Source organism: Dermacentor albipictus, unplaced genomic scaffold (genome assembly GCF_038994185.2).
Source record: "Dermacentor albipictus isolate Rhodes 1998 colony unplaced genomic scaffold, USDA_Dalb.pri_finalv2 scaffold_11, whole genome shotgun sequence".
In the NCBI taxonomy this organism is placed as follows: Eukaryota; Metazoa; Arthropoda; class Arachnida; order Ixodida; family Ixodidae; genus Dermacentor; species Dermacentor albipictus.
This window is the reverse complement of record NW_027225565.1, coordinates 13,816,530-13,837,242: the sequence shown is the minus strand read 5'-3', so window position 1 is coordinate 13,837,242 and position 20,713 is coordinate 13,816,530. Positions and strand designations below refer to the sequence as shown.

The following is a 20,713-nucleotide window of genomic DNA, read 5'->3' as shown; positions in this document are numbered from 1 at the left end:
ACGTGTCTCAACATACTTGTTGCAACTACCAGTGGCGCTGCAGTCGAACTGCTCGCAAGGTAACCAGATGACTGCAAAAGGGGGCCGATCATCCAGAGCTTCAGCGCTGCAGCGGGTCGCTCGTACGCGAGCTATCAGCGGACAATATTCCCGTAAGTCACGTTTCTTCTCGAACTTAGATCACAGAATGCGCGCCGACAAGTAATGCTTACCACTTTTTCCCGATGCCACTCTAAACAATTTTTCTGTTTTTTTCAGCCATTCTTGGACACAATTAGTTCTGCGTGTCGTTATGGCGCCATAAGACAGCTGTTTGAGCTTGTAAAGCTGAAACGGCTATTTGGGGGGGGGGGAGGGGGCGGGGGGCTAATTGTTTTTTCGTGACACGTTGCGTTGCACTAAAATAGCTGAAAGCTTTAGAGTATTGTACACAATAGCTTTTATGTGCCCTTACTGATTTGTATCCATTCTCGCTCCACCCACTTTCAGTCCCGTATAAATCTGTCTTATAACGCATTAAGTTTAACACTATACCATTGTTGTCCTTTGGTATTAAGTTAGGCTGACTGACTAAACCTTTTTCAAAAAAAGAAAAAAGAAAGCACTATGTGATGCGGTCAGTGAAGTATACCGGCACTCTTGAGCACTTCCTGTTCGATGTTTCATGTTGTGCTTAGTTATCGCTGTAGTGCAACATAAAGTTCTTAGAGTTGTTTCTTCTGTTGCGGCCGCGATTCGACTTCAAGTAAAAAAAAAAAAAATCAGGAAAAGTCATTGTAGAGCTCGTGGCGACCATGTATATCTTTTTTCTTTTAACTTTTAACCTATGATTCACGCTTCCGATGGCACAGTGCCGCCCACGTCGACTCTGAGCGCACTGCGTGTGAAAACGGGGAAACTGCGTGCACCCGCCGCGGTCGTCCAGTGGCGATGGCGTCGCGCTACCGAGCTCGAGGTCGCAGGTTCGATACCTCGGATGCGGCGGTCGCGTTTCGATGGGGAGGAAATTCAAGAGCGCTCGTGTACTTGTATTTATGTGCGCGGTAAAGAAACCCCAGGTACCCGCCGTGGTTGCTCAGTGGCTATGGTGTTGGTCTGCTGAGCACGAGGTCGCGGGATCGAATCCCGGCCACGGCGGCCGCATTTCGATGGGGGCGAAATGCGAAAACACCCGTGTACTTAGATTTAGGTGCACGTTAAAGAACCACAGGTGGTCGAAATTTCCGGAGTCCCCCACTACGGCGTGCCTCATAATCAGAAAGTGGTTTTGGCACGTAAAACCCCATAATTTTTTAAAGAAACCCCAGGTGGTCAAAATTAATCCGCACTCCCCCTCCAGGACTCGCCTCAAAATCAGATCGTGGTACTGAAACGTTAACTCTAGTATTAATTTTTTAAGGAAAGCATACGCAATGTAGACAGAACGAAATGTTTTAGCGAACTCGTATAAACACAGGTCTCTGCATTCTTTCTACACATTTTAGATTTGACGAGAGATAGACAGTATACTCTTGGATCGTATACATGCAGATTACGCTTTAGTGGCAACCCTGTGTTGTGCTGAATGCATACTTATCGATTTATTTTATTTTAAATTGTCTCGCATGTCTCGTATGAGGCATTGGGTATGAGGGTAAGGGGGGGGGCGTCACTATAAAAAAAAGAATTTTTGAATCGGAGCAACATTGACATAAGCATTATACGAGGGTTCTTCAATAAAGACTGAGGCGGATGCTCCGAAATATTCTGAAAATTGTTCATTGGCACTTTTATCTCTTTGTATATGGTCCCCCAGTAAGTGAAGTGCACGCGTCCCGCCGTCCCTACCAATCTTGGATAGCGTGAGTCCGGCCATATTTGGATACCTATACTACGAAATCGCCATCCAATGTCTCAAGTATGCCTTGTTTTACGTCGAAGCAATATCCCTTTGTACCGTGAGGTGCCTAAAGAAGTTCGATAGTGCCACATACGATCTGTAAAACGGGTAAGTGGGCTGTTGCGGTGCTTTGTTGAACGGTTATAAAAAAACACATTGCTTTGACGTGGAATATGAGAGCAATCAGGCGTAGAAATGCCGCGGAGGCGAAGTATATGTGGGCGTCAAAAGATGAATTATGGGATCTAGGCGTGGTATAAACGGTGAGACGCGGGCATTTCACTTACTGGGGGGTCATATACAAAGGCATAAATGTGCCGAATATTATTTGTCAGGGATCAAGATTTCAGAGCGCCAGTCTCAGTCTTTATTGAACAACCTATGTATAAATACATTAGAGGCTCTTCGGCCATACATGAGCCTTACGCCGCTGAACGCTATACATAATCATCACCATCATCAAAAACGTTATAGCCGCACGCGCACAAGCTCGCGCGCACGCTCGCTTACAGACACAAAACTCTAGAAGACGTTGTGTACAGAAAAAGGCAGAAAGATAGTCCATGGAGCGAACAGAACAAATGCTTTCCACGTGGCAGCTGTCACGTGCGTCACATGCCCTGTTCCACTCAACCGTGCACAATCTGATGCGCTGTGATCCATGGCGATCCGAACGACCGCTAAATGACGCACAATGTTTTAAACACCTCAGATAATACTATAACAGGAGGCCAAGTGGTCACGCACGCACAGGCTGTGTCATGGCTGTTTATAGAGCGCTGCATCTTTGTAATTTATAGTAGAAAAAAAAAACGCACAGCAATCTGTGGATTCAAGATAAGCCTATCCAGTACTCAATACTATCAATGTGGTAGATTGGGTAAGTTTACCTTCCTTTTGTCCGTGTCTCGTGCTACGCTGTTACGAACCTTAGGATGACTCAAGACTATGGTTGCACGTTTGCGTGGCTTCCATCGTAATGACCGATACGTAGTCCGCAATGGCGGGGCGCCAGTTGTTTGTGGCGGACGTAGCTGTGGCGCACGTAGCATAAGACTTGCCGCTTGTGTTGTTTCCTGCATTGTTTTTCGCGTAGTTTTTTCCGGTTAACACGTTTAGCTAGTTCCCTACCCGTGAACCTCTTGCATTCCCTCTTTAGACGAAGCAGCCTCTCTGACGGAAAGGGACGACAGTGTGAAACCTGACTCTCTGGTCTCGTATTCCCACGAAGCCAGGCACATGGGATTTTTGCAACTTTCGTTTTGAAACTGCGAATGTCTACAGAGGTGGCCCCGCGTCCCAGAGGCTCTCTCGCAAATCTTCGCCTGTATATAGAGAAGTTATGTTTTCGAAGGCACCACAAAGATATTGAATTTATTTTGCGGAAACTTCAGCAGGAATTGGCTTGGTAGGTCTTCTGATAGACCACCGTCCCCTTTAATTTCAACGACTGTTCCAGCTAACAAGGCTGGCGATCCTTCCCTGCAGACGTATATCGACGACGTGTCGCTGGCGCTGCTGTCGTGAATTCGCATACTTGACCGACCGGACCTGCCGCAGTGGCTCTGTCCATGGCGATCAGGGGCTACTCCTGAGCGTGCGCTGTATCAGGAAGACGCAGGTTTCACATGCGGCGTTCCGATAAAAAACAAATGACGATTTGAATTTACTGCTTCATTTATTGATCACTTTATCTTGCATTCAAAATGCTTTATTGATTTCACGTGCCAAAAATGTGTAAGGTTTACTTTTTTTCTCAGAATTGGACTGCGTGCGTTTTGTCCCTGGTGTGGCTGTCCAATGAAGAGGACATCGGAGGCGTAAATCTCGGACAGTGTCGTTCTGCCTTGCACCATCTACGCGACTGGAACACGCAGACATCTCACAGTACTTTATAGCAAGATCATGCAGACAGGTGAGGTTTCCTTCACAAAATATTGCTGTCTTCAAAGTAATTGAGGTTCCACACGAGCGTTACGACACGAGAAAAGAGCGGGGCTGCAATTCGGCACAAGGACGTTTGTCTGTTGTCATTATTACTGTGTGAAGAAAAAGTGCCATGCATACATTTTCAAACGTGCAACAAAAATTACCGAAACTGGAGCTCGCATATTTCTGGAATAAACACGAAGAACATTTGACGGAGTCACTTGGATCTCTTCTCTCTGTTATCACACAGAAGAGCTAACGCTATTGACCAGCAGTGCACTAAAATTTTAGAATTTCTTTCTGGCGCCCTCTTATATTTCGTTGCGGAGAGGCATTTCTCACGAGCGGTCACTGGGGATACGAGAGCACGCACCTTCCGCCATCCAAATTACCCCCTCCGGCGTCCAGTAATGCCTCCGAGCATCACAGCAGGCTCACGGGACCGGACTCCGAGCTGTCTTGTATCCCCTCAGCTGCGCAACAGATTTGGCCCAACCAGGGTTCATGCACCTGACAGCTGGCGAAAGATCCAATTTCTTCGCATTACGCACGTAATGCGAAGACGTGGGATCGTTCCCTACCTGCAGCAAGTTTTCTTTTTTGATGCTTAGGGGGGTATGAGCCATTGCTGCTGCTGCTGATAGATGCTTGTTCTTTATTGAAACGTACGTTGTTCTGTACGTTTTATTCGTGATTTCAATGTATATATGCACTGTTCACTTTGCTGAGTGAATGTAGCCTCTGCATTAAGTGGGGATGAGCCATTGTATTTTTGCTTGCTTGGAGAGGTATGAGCCATTGCTGCTGCTGACAATTTTTGCTCCCGGTTGGACACGAAGAATGGCGACTACCGAGAAGCTAACAGCTTCACTGTAAAAAAAAATCTCGGATCTTACCTTCCTAAATCACGACCTTATGAGACACGCCGAAGTGGGGCCTCTTGATTAATGTTGAACGCCTGGAGTTCTCTGATGTGCACCTAAATCTAAGTACACGAGTGTTTTTCTATTAAGACTCGTCGAATGAGGCCGGCGTCGAAACCGGGACTACAAGCTCAGCGGCTCAACGACATAGCTACTAGGCTGCCGCTGCGAGTAAGGGTCATACGCTGCAAAGGTGGTTCACTTCTACAAAACATAAACAATAACAAAAGAGAAAAACTACATCATTACAGGGTATAAGTGCCACAACAAAACAGATGTCGTACAGATGTACGACAAGTGATTAGTTTGACTTCACATGAATGATCGCGGGGAGAGAGTGTTTTGAGAGTACTATACGTTTCGGAACAGCTAGGCACACATGTCAGGTTGGGTAAGTGCAGTGCGGTTTTGTGGGTGGAGCTTGTGCGGAATTCCTTGGTTGGAAAGAGTTGCACCTTGCCCTTATACTTGAGTAGGCTCTATACTGATTCGTGAACCACGCCAAGTTATGCTCTGACTTCGGGTTTAAAGTGCTCTAACGTGCCTGTCTCGTGACGCAGGCGTTGTGCCGTTCCGTCTAGTGCGGGCCGCTGTGTTCGCACCACGCCAGCAGGCCCTCGTCCTTCTCCAGCACTCTATACAACACGCAGTGCGCCTCCGGCACTCTGCAGCAGCCTGCCTTACCGTTGGCTTGGCGAAAAGCAACGGCTTGGGCTCCAATTCCGTGGCTCGAGATCCGCACTCACGTCACCAGCGGTGCGTTCATCATACTGGCACTGCTAAGCCCACCGTGAGGAGCATTCGACAGCTTATGCGTGACGCGCCTTTGCTCCGTTACAAGGAACGGCATATCCAGATCGCCACGTGCGGTGACCTCTACAAGGCAAGTATGTTTGCGAAAGATACCGCATTTGACTGCTTGTACCATGGTCTCCGAGATCTGATCTCGGAGGCCATGTTCGTATCGGTGTTTCTTGCAAAAATTACTAGGGAACAGCGGCGCCCTCTAATGTCTACGGGAGCTATAAGATGGAAAGTTTCGCAGGTTGATACATACTCGTGATGAAAAATACAACGCAAAAAAATTCTTACAAAGTATACGTTGACAGTGCTTCTGGTGCCCGCTCTTCTGTCCTCCTTGTATTTTTGACACTGTACACCTTTATGCTGTCTATACGGAAGTTTCAAGTATGGCGCCGGGTGCCTACTGGTAAAATAGGTTACAGTGCTCTCCGGGTTCTGTGCTCAACCGCTACGGTAGTTCCAGATGTTTAGAAGGACAATCACCTGATGAGAAGTTGGCGATATGGGACCACCAGACTCCTTTGTCCCCGTATTGAGGACCACCATTTCTAGTTCTATTGCTTTTTTGTGTGCTCGGTTTGCCACGCGGCATAACGTCATAATGGAGCTTGTAATTGATCGGACATGTTGGGCTGCAACTAGCATAAAGCGGGGTTAGAGGCCTCTCCCAGACGCACATCCGAGAAAGCCCGGAGCTTCACGGAGAACACCCTCTCCGAAGATAGTTATCACTTTTTTTTTCTGTTGTCCCTCTTCCTCACCAACAGTGTAGGGTAGCAAACGGGGCGCTCGTCTGGTTGTCCTGCCTGCCTTGCCTATCCTCGCTTTCCCTCTTGAACCTGCTTCTGTGTTCGGAATACGTGAAGCAAAAGGTAATCGGAGCGAATACTTTGCTGCTTTACATAAATACTTTCCAAACATGCCTATTGCTTTTTTGACTTTGCACTATTCGGTGAATAGTCGTTCATATTAAAACGTAGATGAACACTACTTTCATAAAAAGCGCACATGGAGACACTATTGCAGTACATATAGCAATGTCGCAGTGCGTGTAGGGAAGGCAAAATGTAATCTCCGAAGCGGTTACGTGTACGTGCGTGCGTGGGTGCCATCGTAAGAATCCTCCCGAGACAGACTTCGCTTCATCCATCCGCGTCCCTTCATCTTTGACATTCTTGCACGAAAACGTTTCTTGAATATAGCCGAGATTTCATTGTCTGCACCGCCCGCAAGACATCGCATTAACTGCAAGTCACAAGTGCATCCACGTCACATGCCCCGAGTCCATGTGAATTATGGGTGTAAGCGGGACATGCTTTGGGTCTGCCGCATTTTTTTTTATAACCTTGGTATCTTCCGCATAGTCTTTGGCCATGACAGAAGAAAATAACTACGAGATGAGCATTGTGCAGCCCATTTGAAACTAAGAGTCGGCCCAACACGAGATCATGTCGCGGTAACATTTAAATGTTTTGCGCCGCCCCGATAGCCGCGCTCAGTGCGCGCTCTTTCCAAAAGACAACGGCTGCGACTGCCGTACTCGCACACTGTAACACAGACGGTAAACGTACGCGTTGCAATAAACAACCAAAGTTGCACAAGCTCATCGGCAGGATACGTACAAAGAGGGGTGTTGGCAGAATAGCCGAACAAGTGCGCGTCAATTAAAAACTACCGGGAACCAAGCACACAAATAGCCGAGGCTACCGAGCCGGGTATGCCCGACGTTTTAAGAGAGAAAGGGTAGGGGTATAGCATCACTGAGATTTTGCTTGCGAAGGCTTGCTGCCTGACGCAATGCTCCCTCATGTGCACAGCGTATACAGCGCTGTTATGTCTAGTTTATGTTCGTACCTTGTTTTTTTGCGCGCTGTTACTATATTCTTCCTCCTAGTTAGAGCCCTCCATAGATAGACCCACAGCAGCCTGCATATTTCGCGACGCAGAAATGGCGCGCCGAGCGTCGCCGCGGCTACCAGGGGGCACCCGATACGGGCGCTCGGGTGCCGGTTGTGTACATCCACACTGGGCTAGACCGCATCGAGCGCGGAGACCGGACAGAGCGATCGCTGTGCTTGATGCTCACGGGGGCACCGGGACAGTACCAGGTCTACAGCTACAACATCCCTTTCCTCGACCAGAATGGCGTGGACGTTCTTTGCTTCAACTGGCCCGGTAAGCCTGTTCACCGTTTGACAAAGCAGTGACATTGGAACGCTTCCAGTTTCTGCTGCAATACTGCTGAATTCAGAGGGCAAGAAAGAGCGGCAAGCCGTAGTTTCCCGCCGCGTTAGGATGTCTCACCTACCAACACCCGTTGTGGAGCTAATCACTACATTTAAGATCTGTTTACGAGTAAGATGCACAAGAAATTGTGCATGTGTGCTCCAGACGTGTGGAGCGCTTATGCTTGGACATCGGAAGAGCATATCTTCTGTAACATTGTACGGGACGAACTGTGCATTTAACGGTGAAATCTTCAATAAGGTACGACCGCAGATCTTCTCCGGCCATCTTGCAGGTACGCAGCGTGCAATGCGCGCGAACGATCATGTTTGCAAAGAATTGCATTGCTACGCGCCACGGAAAGGCCTGAAATTTCAATAGGAACGCCGTTTCCCTCATCACTCGTGGCGAATCCGCCCGGAGAGGGACGATGATGTAGTCGGGCTCCTGCGCCTACGTAATCTGGTCCGCAGTGTGACGTCGCTCGCGGTGACACGTTACTTCGAGAATTATTCAAGACATCTGTTATCTGTGCGATCTGTTGCTTGAATGAACGAATTGAAGTCGAGAAGTAATAAAAGACACAAACTGAATGTCTGCGTGTTTTTTTTTTTTTTTTACTTCGCACCGAAGCAAGAGATGTACTTCCTCTTCGTCTGCTTATTCCCACAGTCGTGCGGTCACGTGCTCAGGTACCAAAACTGCCACATTCTACCGTGTTCAAGAGCGTGATCACGCTTTGCGATCCGCCTGTTCTGCCTCAGTATTCGTGTAGCACTGAATTATACCGCTAGTCATGTTTCTTTGTGCACAGCGCGCAAAATCATGCGCTGCGCGAACGAAACAGCTCACCAGACAACAGCGAAAATGCGTAACGCAGGAGAAAAAAAACCGAGGAGAAAAAAATGAAGGCAGAACCTGTGACGTATGCATCATGCGATCCACGAGGGCAGGTATGGGAGAACGCATGGAAGGAATTTTGTTTGCTCAGGCTAGGCGGCGCGAGTGGAGAGAACGTCTTGGCAAAAGAGCCTGCCTGCCGAAATCATGGGTTCGCGGCACTGAAATATTTATATCTCGGCTATTAATTTAGACGGTTTGAAAAATTGTTGCGACGGATTGCTCCCTGGAGGACACGTAACAACTTCCAGCATATAACCAAAATTTGCTACGGGGGCTGGTGAGGGGCCCTTTGACTATAGAGCACTTCAGTCGCACGCGCGTAGAAGCTTCGCGCGTGCAACCGTGCGAGCACTGAGTGCACGAGGGAAGAAATAAACTAAAGAATCACCGCGCCTTGCAGTCCGTGAAGATGGTCTAAAAGCGAAGCTGTGATATTTACGCCGAGCGTTACACCACGCAAGACAAACTTCGCAAGCAGTCTATCTTGTAAATCTTTTGTTTACCCTTCTTTCGCCTTTTCGCTTTTTTGTGCTTTGCGTGGTGAGCATGCTGTAGGAGTGCTTGTTTTTTCTTCTTCTCTCAGTGTTTTTTTTTTTTTTCGCGTGAGGCAGGCCCTACGATTACGTTCACGAACCAACTCTCGCTCACGTTCGCGGTAGGCAGCTTTCCTCAGGAATACGCACTACTCGTGGTCGTCCCGTAGTTGTAGCTGGGATGGAAGGAGCGGAACCACTAATCCAAAGCGCTTTATATTGGGCGCAAGGCCCACCACTGGAGATGCGGGCGCTGCAATCGCTTTGACGATTGGTTGGATTGGTTTGATTATTGACGTGGCTGCCAGCACTTCTAGCTCGCGCAAGAAGTACCGGCAGCCACGCGCTCCTATTATATGATGCCGATCTGGCTCGATCGACGAAAATGCAGTGTGTTACAACGGTATATGATTCGCGTTTGAGACCATTGTCACGGGGCAAAGGGATCACTCTAACCCCTTTCCCTTGTTGAGCTCTTCTTTTCCTCTCTCGCTAGGTCACGTGGTCCCTTTACAGCGAAGTCCAAAAACGACGGCACAATGTCCGCATGAACGGCTTCGCTGTAAACAAACAAAACTGACTTCCATCTTCCGTGGCTACGTGCATCGCACGCCACACTGCTCCATGCGTATTCAAACCGCCTGCAGCTGCAGGACGTGGTGTTACAAAGATGTGACCACACTGCTTTCAGTCCTTGATCTGCGCAAAAGAAACGGCCGTCTTATAATCCTCCTCTTTGGTAGACACAGCACTCGGGCAGTAACTGCCACCTCCCCAATGACCGCTCGTGATGCGAATCGTCCCATGGTTATGTATCCGAAGCGTATGTGGGACGATGCTTAAACGCTGGCTCCAGTTGCAGTTATGTGGAAGAATGTTACAGATAATTGATACAGGCCTATGGAAAAGCGTTCCTGATAAACATAGCTATCGCACTGTAGCATAGTTCCACATATTTATAATGAGAATTAAGTAAGTAAAATGTTAAAATATTAAACACCATTCCATATATTTTATAGTTTCGTGTTGGACGCCGTTCTTTTTACAAAAATTTGTCACTTGCAGCTGTAATCTAAGTTGAGGGAGGTTAAAACGGAATCATGCGTCCGTCTGCGATGACATAGGAAGCATAAGGTGAGTGCCTGGATTGCGGCTGAGGCATGGCGAGTGGAATTAACCGCAAAAACGCAGCTGAAACAGTGGAACATTCAACCGTCGCAAACCCTCATGGACCCCTCGTCATTCACGGACACTACTGACAACTTTGTGCAAAAGTGTAATAACAGAACAAACTTTAAGCTCTGAGTCACATTAACTAAAACTTGTTTTATGTGCAATTGCCAGGATTGCGTTCTGTGTTTAGTGCACTACGGTTCCTGCATTACGCAGTGAATCAGGACGATGACACGTGCAATAAAAAAGATACCGCCAAATTCAGTTGAAGCTTTCGGAGTAGCACGTCCTACTCAATAGCAATCCACTCTTTCCTACTGTAGGCCTTTTCATCCGGCGAGAAGGAAAGGTTGCGACACTTTCGTCCTGTCTGGCTTGTGCGAGCCGGCGCGTCGCTGCTTAATAAATGTGTTCACGTCGTGTGCCACGGAAAGATTTAAATGTTTAACTCGTTCTCCAAAACATTTACGTGATGTCAGTCCATACAATCTCGTCGGGAAACCACTGTGTAGCCCTTGGGCACCGCAGAAAATACAGCAGAAATAGTGTCCGTGTGAGCTATTCTGGCTGCATCGTTTTCCGCTCGACGAAGAGCAGCGGCGTATGTGAATTGCCAGCGTTAATTGTAAAATCTTTTAATCTGATCGCTTGGTGTGCGAAATGAAAGATAGTGTTCGGGTCCAATTAGCCCGTTGCAACCCTGTAATATCTAAGTGCCAATCGTTTGAATATTTCCGCCAGGCACCAGCATAACATCGTTGTGTGGTGGTGCCTAACGTTGTGGCCTACGTTGGCCTCCTGTATGAGACCGATGGCGTGGCTCAACAAAGCGGTCAGTGTATTCGCTAAGGCAGCATGATAAGTAAGCTTTGTGCTTGAGCATTCTCCTCTTTTCCCTGTACATCAGTAATACCCAAAGGCGATCGCATAAAAAAAAAACATGACTGCTATTTGCGGGGACACAATTTCTGTAAAATGGGTGAGTGCGTCGTAAAGGACGGCTCGAACGAGAGCGAACAAAAAGTTTTCATCCCCTTGTGGCTTGCAAAGCTTGAATCACATTTGTCTTGAACAGTCAATCGGCCGATTTAGTCACCTTCATTCGAGAAAAACAAAAACAAAGGGCTAATCAATGCTGCAATAAGAACAGGTGCATTGTCATGCCGTATGCTAGACCTATAGAATAGAGATCGCTATAGAACAGATTTATAATCCAGTAGCTACCACTGTTACGGACGCTCGTGCAGTACGCCGGCTGCTCGACAACTGGACGAGTGTAGTTGACACTGTTCAGTATCCTTTTACTACAAACCAAAACTACTTCATTCGTGGACGGAAATCGCGTACAACAAACGAGAAATTTTGGCAATGTATGTACAGATAACGATTGGAACGCTTCTAAAAGTAAACAACGCAACCTATTCCATAGCAGAACAATATACACGCTGTTGTGATCGTCGTGCATTAACTACTCGTGCTGCTATATCGCGGCTAGAATTACAAGAATGATACAGCAGGAACACATTGGTGAAATGAATCTTTAGAAATACGCAACTGATCTCCGAGACTGGTAGTAGGCTATTACACGCGCGCGCACACACATCGCTCTGGGAGCTCAGTCCACCCGGCAGCAGAAACTCCGGCCACACCAAGCTAAATCACTTCGGTACGTCTAACAGAACCATTTACAACATAGAAGCCCGTCGTGGTTGTTGAGTGGCTTCGATCTTGCGCCGCTAAGCACAGGGTCACGGGATGGAATCCCTACTGCGGCGGCCGCATTTCGAGGGGTGCTAACTGCAAAAACGCTCATGTACCCTGCATTGGGTGCGCGTTAAAGAATTCCAGGAGGTCAAAATTACTCCGGACCCCCCCCCCTCCCCCCACCACCACCACCACCACTTTCCTCCTAATCAGAACCTGGTTTTGAGGCGTAAAACTCGAGAAGTTTTTTTTTTGGAAAAAATCTGTAGCTCTAGCAACGAATGCAGCTTCACGTAGGCATACAAAAATGCTTCACGCGACACTTCCGGAGACTCTTTCGTAGCCGCTCTACACTCAAAAGTCCGCTTTGCCTCAATGCAACAATGTTAGGCAGTGAAGCTTCACAAACTTGGGCAGGGGCAACTGTCATGGGACACAGTATGTATTCCTTAATTTACATGCGTGCATGCCCCTCTCCTGTCGCACTATGAGCACCGATATCCCTAATAAGTTTATTGGCTGGCATCCAGAGCTTTTTCGGACGTGCCTGTGTTGATTTGAGCCACTAAGGACAGCAAAAGACATCCATTGATTTTTTCGAATCGCCCGATTTTTCGGACGTTTTCGCGGCCCTTAGTGAGTCAGAAAAATTGGACGTTGACTCTACAACTGACCGAGGATGCTTCAAATGGTCTGTGGGGGGAACGCGTGGTGGAAGGAGGACGAAAACAAAGGATCCATGTATTGAAGAATGAACGGGAAAGAAGCGTGCCGCCGTCTCTTTGAAGAAGCTTGAACTCAAAAAACAGTGTTGACTGACGCCGAGATGCAGGTATCCTTCATCCTAACCAAAATAAACTTTAAAGCAGTGCAACCCTACCCTGAGGTGTTGTGTGTGGGCTGAGAGTATGTCAGGACAGTTGAAGTTGACTTTTCAGCTGCTGTGAGAATCTTAGTTGTGACAAAGTGCAGGCCTCATACTATTGAGCTTGGTATCAGTTGCTAGAAATAGCTCTTATTCTGAAATGTTTGCCTCTGTGTGCACCTCCTTTTCATTGGTATTTGAAAATGTTAGACTCGATTTGGAATGGGGTTTGCAATTTTTTTTCAAATATATTTTATTCGTTGTGCATTTTACTAACGACAGACGTACAAGCAACGTATCTCTCCTGTTTGTATAGCCAATGTCCTGTCATCTGCGCTGTTCATGTTTTGTGGTCACTTGAACGGACAAACATGCTTTATGTCTGGTGTCGTCTCTTAGCTATATTTCTATGTTGCTCTATTAAGCACTCGAGCGCTTACACATTTGTTTACCTTTTCCCTATTGTTCGTGGCGACTATAGTACGCGTGGTAGGTAAACGTCCGACTCGTTTGAACACTCAGGTTGACCCTTGCGACTCTGCCTAATGCCTAGCCTTTTCACTCTTTTTCGCACCAGACTTCGCGTTCACCTTGGAGACCGGCTACTGGTGGCATAGCTGCGACGAGAAAACCAGTCTACTCGTCGATTTCCTCAAGAAACTTGACATCAAGAAGTGAGTACTATGGAGAGCGACGAGCTCTTTTATCTGTGCAGAGAAAGGACACCGGGGTTGCTTATTCAGCCTCTCAAAACACCGCAATAAGTTACTAATAAATATTTTGTGTTTGTTAAACTCAAGTGAAAATCTCTGCAGTTTTTCTTTCCGGGAACTGGAGCTGGTGACGTTTGCTGAATCCACGCATGCGCGTTCGTGGGGTGCTCTTGTGCAGCATCGACATGCTGGTCAGCCACAGCTCCGGAAGTACTCCCGCGGTGCAGCTGGTGGCCGAGGAAACCGAGATTAGTGTGAAGTCCTTGGCCCTGCTGATGCCCGTCGTAACCCGGCACTTCAGGTGAGCGCATTTAGTCGGATGCGGCAATCCTGCTTGCTTGCGAGCTTCAAGCGTGCGCCTGTGTTGGCGAAAGTCTTCACGATTGGAAGTCTATTTCAAGTATTGTAGAATAAAGGGGGGGGGGGTGCATTCGCGCTGTATGTACACGTGCGGTCTTGTCAGCTCGCCCAACTTGCTACAGTTCTTGAGTATTTCTTCAAGCTGAGAGCACGATGACCATACGTTCAACTTACTACGCGCACTGACCGGGAGCAGTGGATGTGATGACCTTTGAGCTAGCCGCTTGAAAGAATGGGCGGACCATTTCCGAAGGCTTTACACCGTGTATTCAAACTCGTTGCGGTGGACACTTCTGTTATAGAGCACAAGACATTAGCAACTCGCATTGCAGTCTGCCAAATTACCACATTTCCATTTTCGCAAAGCGAAAGCTAGTCGATGATTTATGCCTGCCTCTTTTCATACCATTCGTGCAAGACAGTTCGCCGTCGGCGTAAGTCAACGAGCTGACTCCGCGGTTCACCTATACGCAGAGGCTCCCGCAACCCTCTGCTCTTCAATGCTGCAGTCAGATGGGCGATGAAGAGTCGGCGCGGAGCGTCCATCCTCCAGCCCTTTTTCCAAGCGGTCACGTCGTTGAGCAAGCACCCAACCAGGGGCCGGGCGCACGACGCATTCTTCGCCTACCACTCGTGCATCGGATACGAGGAGCATCGGGTTTGCGAATACGCAGTCCTTTTTTTTTTTCGGTCTGTCGTACGCACACTTTGTTAACAAGGCGGCATCTGAGAACGGCGTCGCGTTCGCAAAAACTTCGCAAGTGTTTTATTAAATAGAGGAGTAACCGAGCAAACAACGTCTACCTGCATATACAGGATGTTTTATTTTATCGTTAACATTATTTGAAAAATTACTTGCCACATCTAGCGCGATTCTACTTCTTGAAATCGATTACTCTCAAGGCAGACATTATATGAAAACAAATGTAAGTGCATATTGGAATAACAATCTTCCTAATTACTTTTTAAACTAATTACTTTACGCCACATGTTGCAATTTACGAATTGTAGCCGGTGAAATTGAAGTCATGTCCAATTGGAACGAATTTTAATGGTGACACCAGTGTCAAGGTACGTGTTCCCAAACCATTCGACGAACTTGCGTTGGTGTTCCAGTAACTTATGAGCTTGAATGCATAAAAAGGCATTTGCCAGAAAGGTAAGTGGAAGAACAGTGCATTTCATGGCAAGTTTGACTGCGTTTATCTCAAAACAGGTACTAGTTTCAAAGTTAGTTTCATGTGGATGTGCCTTATGAAAACACTGGTTTCAATTCGTATATTGCCATATGCAAGCTAAAGTAATTAGATAAAAAGGGAAATTTTGTTGTTAAGTAGTTATTTGTGTATTTACAGTTTAGGTAATGTATATCTCTTTCAGTATTCCAGCTCAATAAGTAGATTTGTGCTAAACGGTATAGGCAATTCTATGCAAGCATCCCACATACCAACCGATCATGCAGTACAACTGTAACCGTGACTTGTGCGCAGCATGCAAAAGGCTGCCGAGACCATTGCAGATATCCAGTTAGGATGCCAGATTATACATCTACAAGTAGATAAATATGTTGTCCGTGACGATGAACCTCCATAGAGCCTCTGTTTTTCGACTAAACATCGGCGCGGCGAACGCCAACAAGAGACTTTTGGAATGTTAGTGCCGCCTGTGTAACTTGAGAGAAAGGGTGACGTCAAAAATTAAATTGCTACACGTGGCCGCAATGTAACGCAACCGCGCGCTCATCGTAGACAATAACGAGTGCAAAGTGAAGTATCTATAGTGACATTAGTTGCATAAAACCTTGAATAGTATGCTGGAGTGTGGCGTCACCACCCCGTTTCAACATGGAACACCTAACATTGGGGGGGGAAAATAATTCGGCGGTGAGGTTCTGACTGGTAAAGGACAGTCGACTCGAATGTCTTCGCGAATACGGCCACTAACACCCTTCAAGATGCAGCCTCAGTACGAGGCTTACTAGAATAGATCCGAGAGTGTAATATTCTTATTGCAGAGCACGCCGATCCCGATAGCCGGAAAAAGGGCCTGTCTGAAGTAGTTCACTGCGGTCTCCAGCGCGCTCGCGCGCGTTCTATTACATGCGACTGGCCGTTGTGAGAAATCTAGGAAAAAAATAAAATGCATTGTGTGCCACAAGTGTGCCTATAACAATCGCTTAACAAACAACCATGACGACTGACATTTTAAACCGCGTTAATTTGCGTGAACTAAATTTATGGATGAGAGGGACAGAGAAATGGCGATGTGAGTAAACATGCCCATAATTTTCGAGCAAAGGCCGTTAATTGAAAATTGTTATTGCTAGGGCATAAACGATCCCTTTCTTACAGATGCTTACTATCTTACCAAAGCGTCAGTCGAAAGGAACATTGCCGCTTATTATTGGCTGGAATATAAGTGTCGAAATCGTACTACATGTGTGTTCAGTATATTTTACCCCACTGGAATTAATTCCATCAGTAGCTATTGAAGATTAGTTTTTCGGTGTGCCGATAACTTTAGCGCTACCAGGTGGGACGAATGTAGTACCGTTAGTGACTGAATGGTTAAACTAGTGAGTCTAGAAGGCTACAGCAAGGCCAATTAAAAAAAAACATTGTAACATAACTGAATGTTCAGGACATCCGAAGTCAGCAACACGAACCTGAAGGCTATCCAATGAAAGCCATGTAAAACGATATACACGCGCACGCATTCGGAGAGCGTTCAACCGAACAGGAGTGAAATCTGCTACTCCAATTGGTTCCCTTCCGTCAGCTTCCGCAAATGAGCCAATACGACTCGTGGATTTTACTAGTGTGTGGTTTCAAGTATCTTCAAAAGTGCGCGTGCAACAGGAGTGCTTGACTGACCAATTTTAATGCTTCAAAGAAGTTAACCAGGCAAATTATAGGCGCCCGTTCTGTCATTGTGTTCCGTCGTCGTATAAGTTGCACCGTGAATTCATTTGAATTATAACTGGCCAACCAGCTTGAACTAATCTTCTGCACGATGAATGGCGTACCAAAAGCGCTTTAAGGTTACTCTGCGACGTCATATGGGAGCGTATTAGCGAAAGGTTTAAAATTTTCAGGTGAGGCCTCAATGTCCTAGTCTTCAGCAGCGGCAAAGTAATTTTTCAAAGCAGTACTGGAATTCGCCGACATGGCAGCATGAAACAAGCTTTCTTGTTTGTTATTGTTTAAGCATTTCAGCGCACTGCTGAACCCCGGCTAGTAATTGTATTTTGTTACCAGGACTGATGGAATTTAAATTTTATGAGGTGCACCAACTCATATTAGAAAAACACCCGCCGTGGTTGCTCAGTGGCTATGGTGTTGGGCTGCGGAGCATGAGGTCGCGGAATCGAATCCCGGCCGCCGCGGCCCCATTTCCATGGGGGCGAAATGCGAAAACACCCGTGTACTTAGATTTAGGTGCACCATAAAGAAACGCAGGTGGTCGAAATTTCCGGAGTCCTCCACCACGGCGTCCCTCAAAATCAGAAAGTGGTTTTGGCCCGTAAACCCCCCTAGTTTACTTTCTTTTTAAAGGGGACGCTCATAGAATTCATTCATCCCTCGCGGCCCATGCAAGAGGCCGCGTTTCTACGAAAAAGCTCCAGTTGCCAGGAAGCTTGAGAAGCAGTCGGGAATCTTTGAATGCTATTGCGTTCCACTCTTAAAAGCGAAGATGAAAAAAAACGCAGAAAAAAAAGCGAAAGAAAAGAAATCTGTTGGAATCTACCCAAAGCAGGCCAAAACTTGCAGTAAAGCTTTCGTGAAACAATGTTAGGCAAAGAATCTCATTGTAATCAACTTTATTGTGTACGATAAGGTCTCTCACAGTTCTTGAAGCTTTACCTTCGTTGCAAGAGATGGCGGTATACGGAGCCCGGTGGTTACTGCGGCGCAAGTTGACGCATATGAATTCCTGGCTGCAGTCCAATGAGGTAAAGCTAGCGCACGCAAAAATTTTTTCATTTATTTCAGATTTGAGAGAATCGCATGAAATGCTACAAAGCTTGCATACTTATACAGTAGGCGTGACACGAACCGTAGACGTGCAGCCTGTCAGAGTGGACAATAAAAATAAAACACTAGCCATAAAACGTATGCAAACCTGAAAATACAAATTTATCCGCTAACCGAGCATTCGCAAAATCAATTCTGAGCCCCGCATTACCACGCCTACCATGTGCGCAGCTGACGTGCAACTCCGTGGCGCCCTATATCATTCGATCAGCCCACACCACTGGCGCCATCCTCGCAGGTTGAGCAGCAATTAGCCACAATTCTGCACCGTGCGATGCCCACGCTCGTGGTGTTCAGCAACAACGACAAACTCCTGTCAGATGAAGACAACCGCACATTGCTGCGGAGGTTGGGCAGCGACCCCGAGCGGACCTGGTTATACGGCTCGGGCGGGCATCTCCTCCGGAGGGGTAAGGATGACTGCACTGACATCTTCGTTTTTTTTTCCTGTGCACGACAGCGCTAGAAATAACACAGCCAGCGTGCGGCGAAAGCAGCTTTGAGCAGTTTCTTGGTGTTACCTGTACCCGTGAGGCAGAAGTGTTTGCATGCCTAATTGACGACTCAAATAATGCGCACCTCATCATATATCCAAGTACAGTTTTGGAACTTTCTTGTCTTCGAAAGTCACGCAGACAACACTTTTACGATTCTCCATCTCCTGCGGTGCTCTTTGAAGTTGCATTAAAAAAAAAAACAGCTCTAGGCCCAAGTGCATGACAGTATTTGCCCCATAATCATGCCTTGGTGACATCACCAATTTCGTGCCCACCTGCAGGTGGTTCCGACATAGTAAAAGCAATCGAGCTGACGGATGGATCGCACTACGGATTCGTACGCTACCCCGACATCTGCAACGAGGTCCTCGTCGAACTCCTCGACAGGGTGCGACGGTGTTAATCCAAACAGCGCTTGTCATGGCTCACAAGCGCACTTTAGGCCATTTCTCCCTCACACTAACAGACCACTGTACGCTATACGCGTATAAGTCATTCAGCTGGCGTAATAGGCTATATAATGAGCATAATTGCAGGCCTCGCGTGTCGTTTATTTACCCTGTATAAAAGCACGCCCTTGATTATTAAACCACTAACCCCATTAGAGTTAATAAAGGGAAAATGAGACATCCACCCAGGCGTAGCTAATTGCTACAAAAGAAACCCATACAGGTTTTTAGGTAGAATCCTTGCAGTCGAAGAAAAATTCGTCCTTATGCGGGACTCGAACCCGGGACCACCGCCTTTCCGGGGCAGCCGCTCTACCATCTCAGCTAAACAGGCGGCTAACCAGGCGGAAACTTCGTCTTGGTTATGTTATCAGAATATCGTTTTAACATTTTCGCTGCGTTCTGCTAGAGGGCACTAGTTTGATACCCGCTATAGTGAAGTCTAGAGACGCATGCCTTTCGCTTTTTGTGTGTGTGTGTGTGTGTGTGTGTGTGATCTCTAGTTACAAGAATCATGTTTTATACAGTGCTTTCACCGTACCGTTATACGGTACGGTGAAAGCAGTTATTATACAGTTCACTACAGTTCATTATACAGTTCACCGTTATACGGTGGACTGAGCCTAAATGCTGACTTGCAACGACTTCACTTGAAAATAAAACACCTGTTCCTCCCGGACTAAGGCCTGGCCTTGCCACACGTTATTCGACTTTTATGATCCGCAGGGTCTCGCATTTCATGATTAAAGATTCGCCTTTGGCTATACTCCGGGCAAAATATACCACCGCAATATATATGGACGACGATGAGGATTGGTTTAAAAACTTCATGCGCAAATTGAGACTGCTGTAAAGGTGGTTGCAAGTGGCAGCAACTAGACCTTGTTGCAGAACAAAAATTGAGAAAATGTTGCAGTAAGTGACGTTGTGCTGCACGTTCAGACATGCGCAGAGCGTTGATGCATGACATGACCACGTGAGAAACGTATGGCTCAGTAACACGAGGGAGAATACTGTCAGTTCACGCCTGGAGGTAAGCACACGAGATCCAAATATAAATTAATGCGCGAATCGCACGCAATTAGCGCGCGTACGTATCAGCAGAACCCTAACCGCTGCTTACTACATCCACAGTTGTAATAGGTACAGCTGCTGCTTATGCAAGATGTCCAGGAGTAGCGACCAATAATTGAGAAGCACCGATACTGTACGAATCGGTGGAAGTAGTTTCCGGAGTTTACAGACACTGCGCACACAGCCAGTTCCGTGCCAGCATTGTGGCCAAGCTATAGCCGTTTGTAAACAATGAAGCGTTGCGCATAGGAGCGGGAGAGATATCGTCCTTTTGGGCTGTTAATTCGGAGTTATTGTGATTATACCATCGATGCTGAATGGTTAGTGACCATCCGCGAAGATAACACCAATGGTATGCGAATGGCGCCTAGAAAGTTTCGCTTTCTGCGGAACTGGCGTAGAGCTAATATATTGCTCCCATTTTTCACAAAATTGGAGATATATGGAAAGGGAATAAACATTTTATAGATCAGTTTCGTGTGTGACTCACTCAAGTAAGCGTAAATAAAAATGAGCGAATTTCGATCAACGAAACAGTTTAGGAGGTTCCCGCTCCCCAACGCGAAACACTGGTATTTACCAGTCTTCGTCTTTTCGAGAAGACTCGTAAGTAATCTTCGTTTATATGGTCACGAAACCGGCAGCTT

At 46.9% G+C, this 20,713-nt stretch overlaps 1 protein-coding gene across 1 annotated transcript; it reads left to right on the top strand.

Moving 5' to 3' along the window:
• Positions 1-19: 19 nt before the first annotated feature.
• On the top strand, positions 20-19,170 carry LOC135914964 (uncharacterized). Its single transcript, XM_065447902.1, has 9 exons — positions 20-152; positions 3,640-3,794; positions 5,292-5,614; positions 7,482-7,710; positions 13,517-13,613; positions 13,831-13,953; positions 14,487-14,670; positions 18,285-18,456; positions 18,825-19,170. Exons 2-9 carry the CDS (start codon positions 3,785-3,787, stop codon positions 18,944-18,946), a joined length of 1,260 nt encoding a protein of 419 aa, XP_065303974.1. The 5' UTR covers positions 20-152; positions 3,640-3,784; the 3' UTR covers positions 18,947-19,170.
• The last annotated feature ends 1,543 nt before the right edge of the window (positions 19,171-20,713 follow it).

Coding starts and splice junctions, on each gene's coding strand:
- LOC135914964 (XM_065447902.1), top strand. Junction 13,614..13,830: donor AAGAAACTTGACATCAAGAA/GTGAGTACTATG, acceptor GCTCTTGTGCAG/CATCGACATGCTGGTCAGCC. Junction 13,954..14,486: donor GTCGTAACCCGGCACTTCAG/GTGAGCGCATTT, acceptor ACCTATACGCAG/AGGCTCCCGCAACCCTCTGC.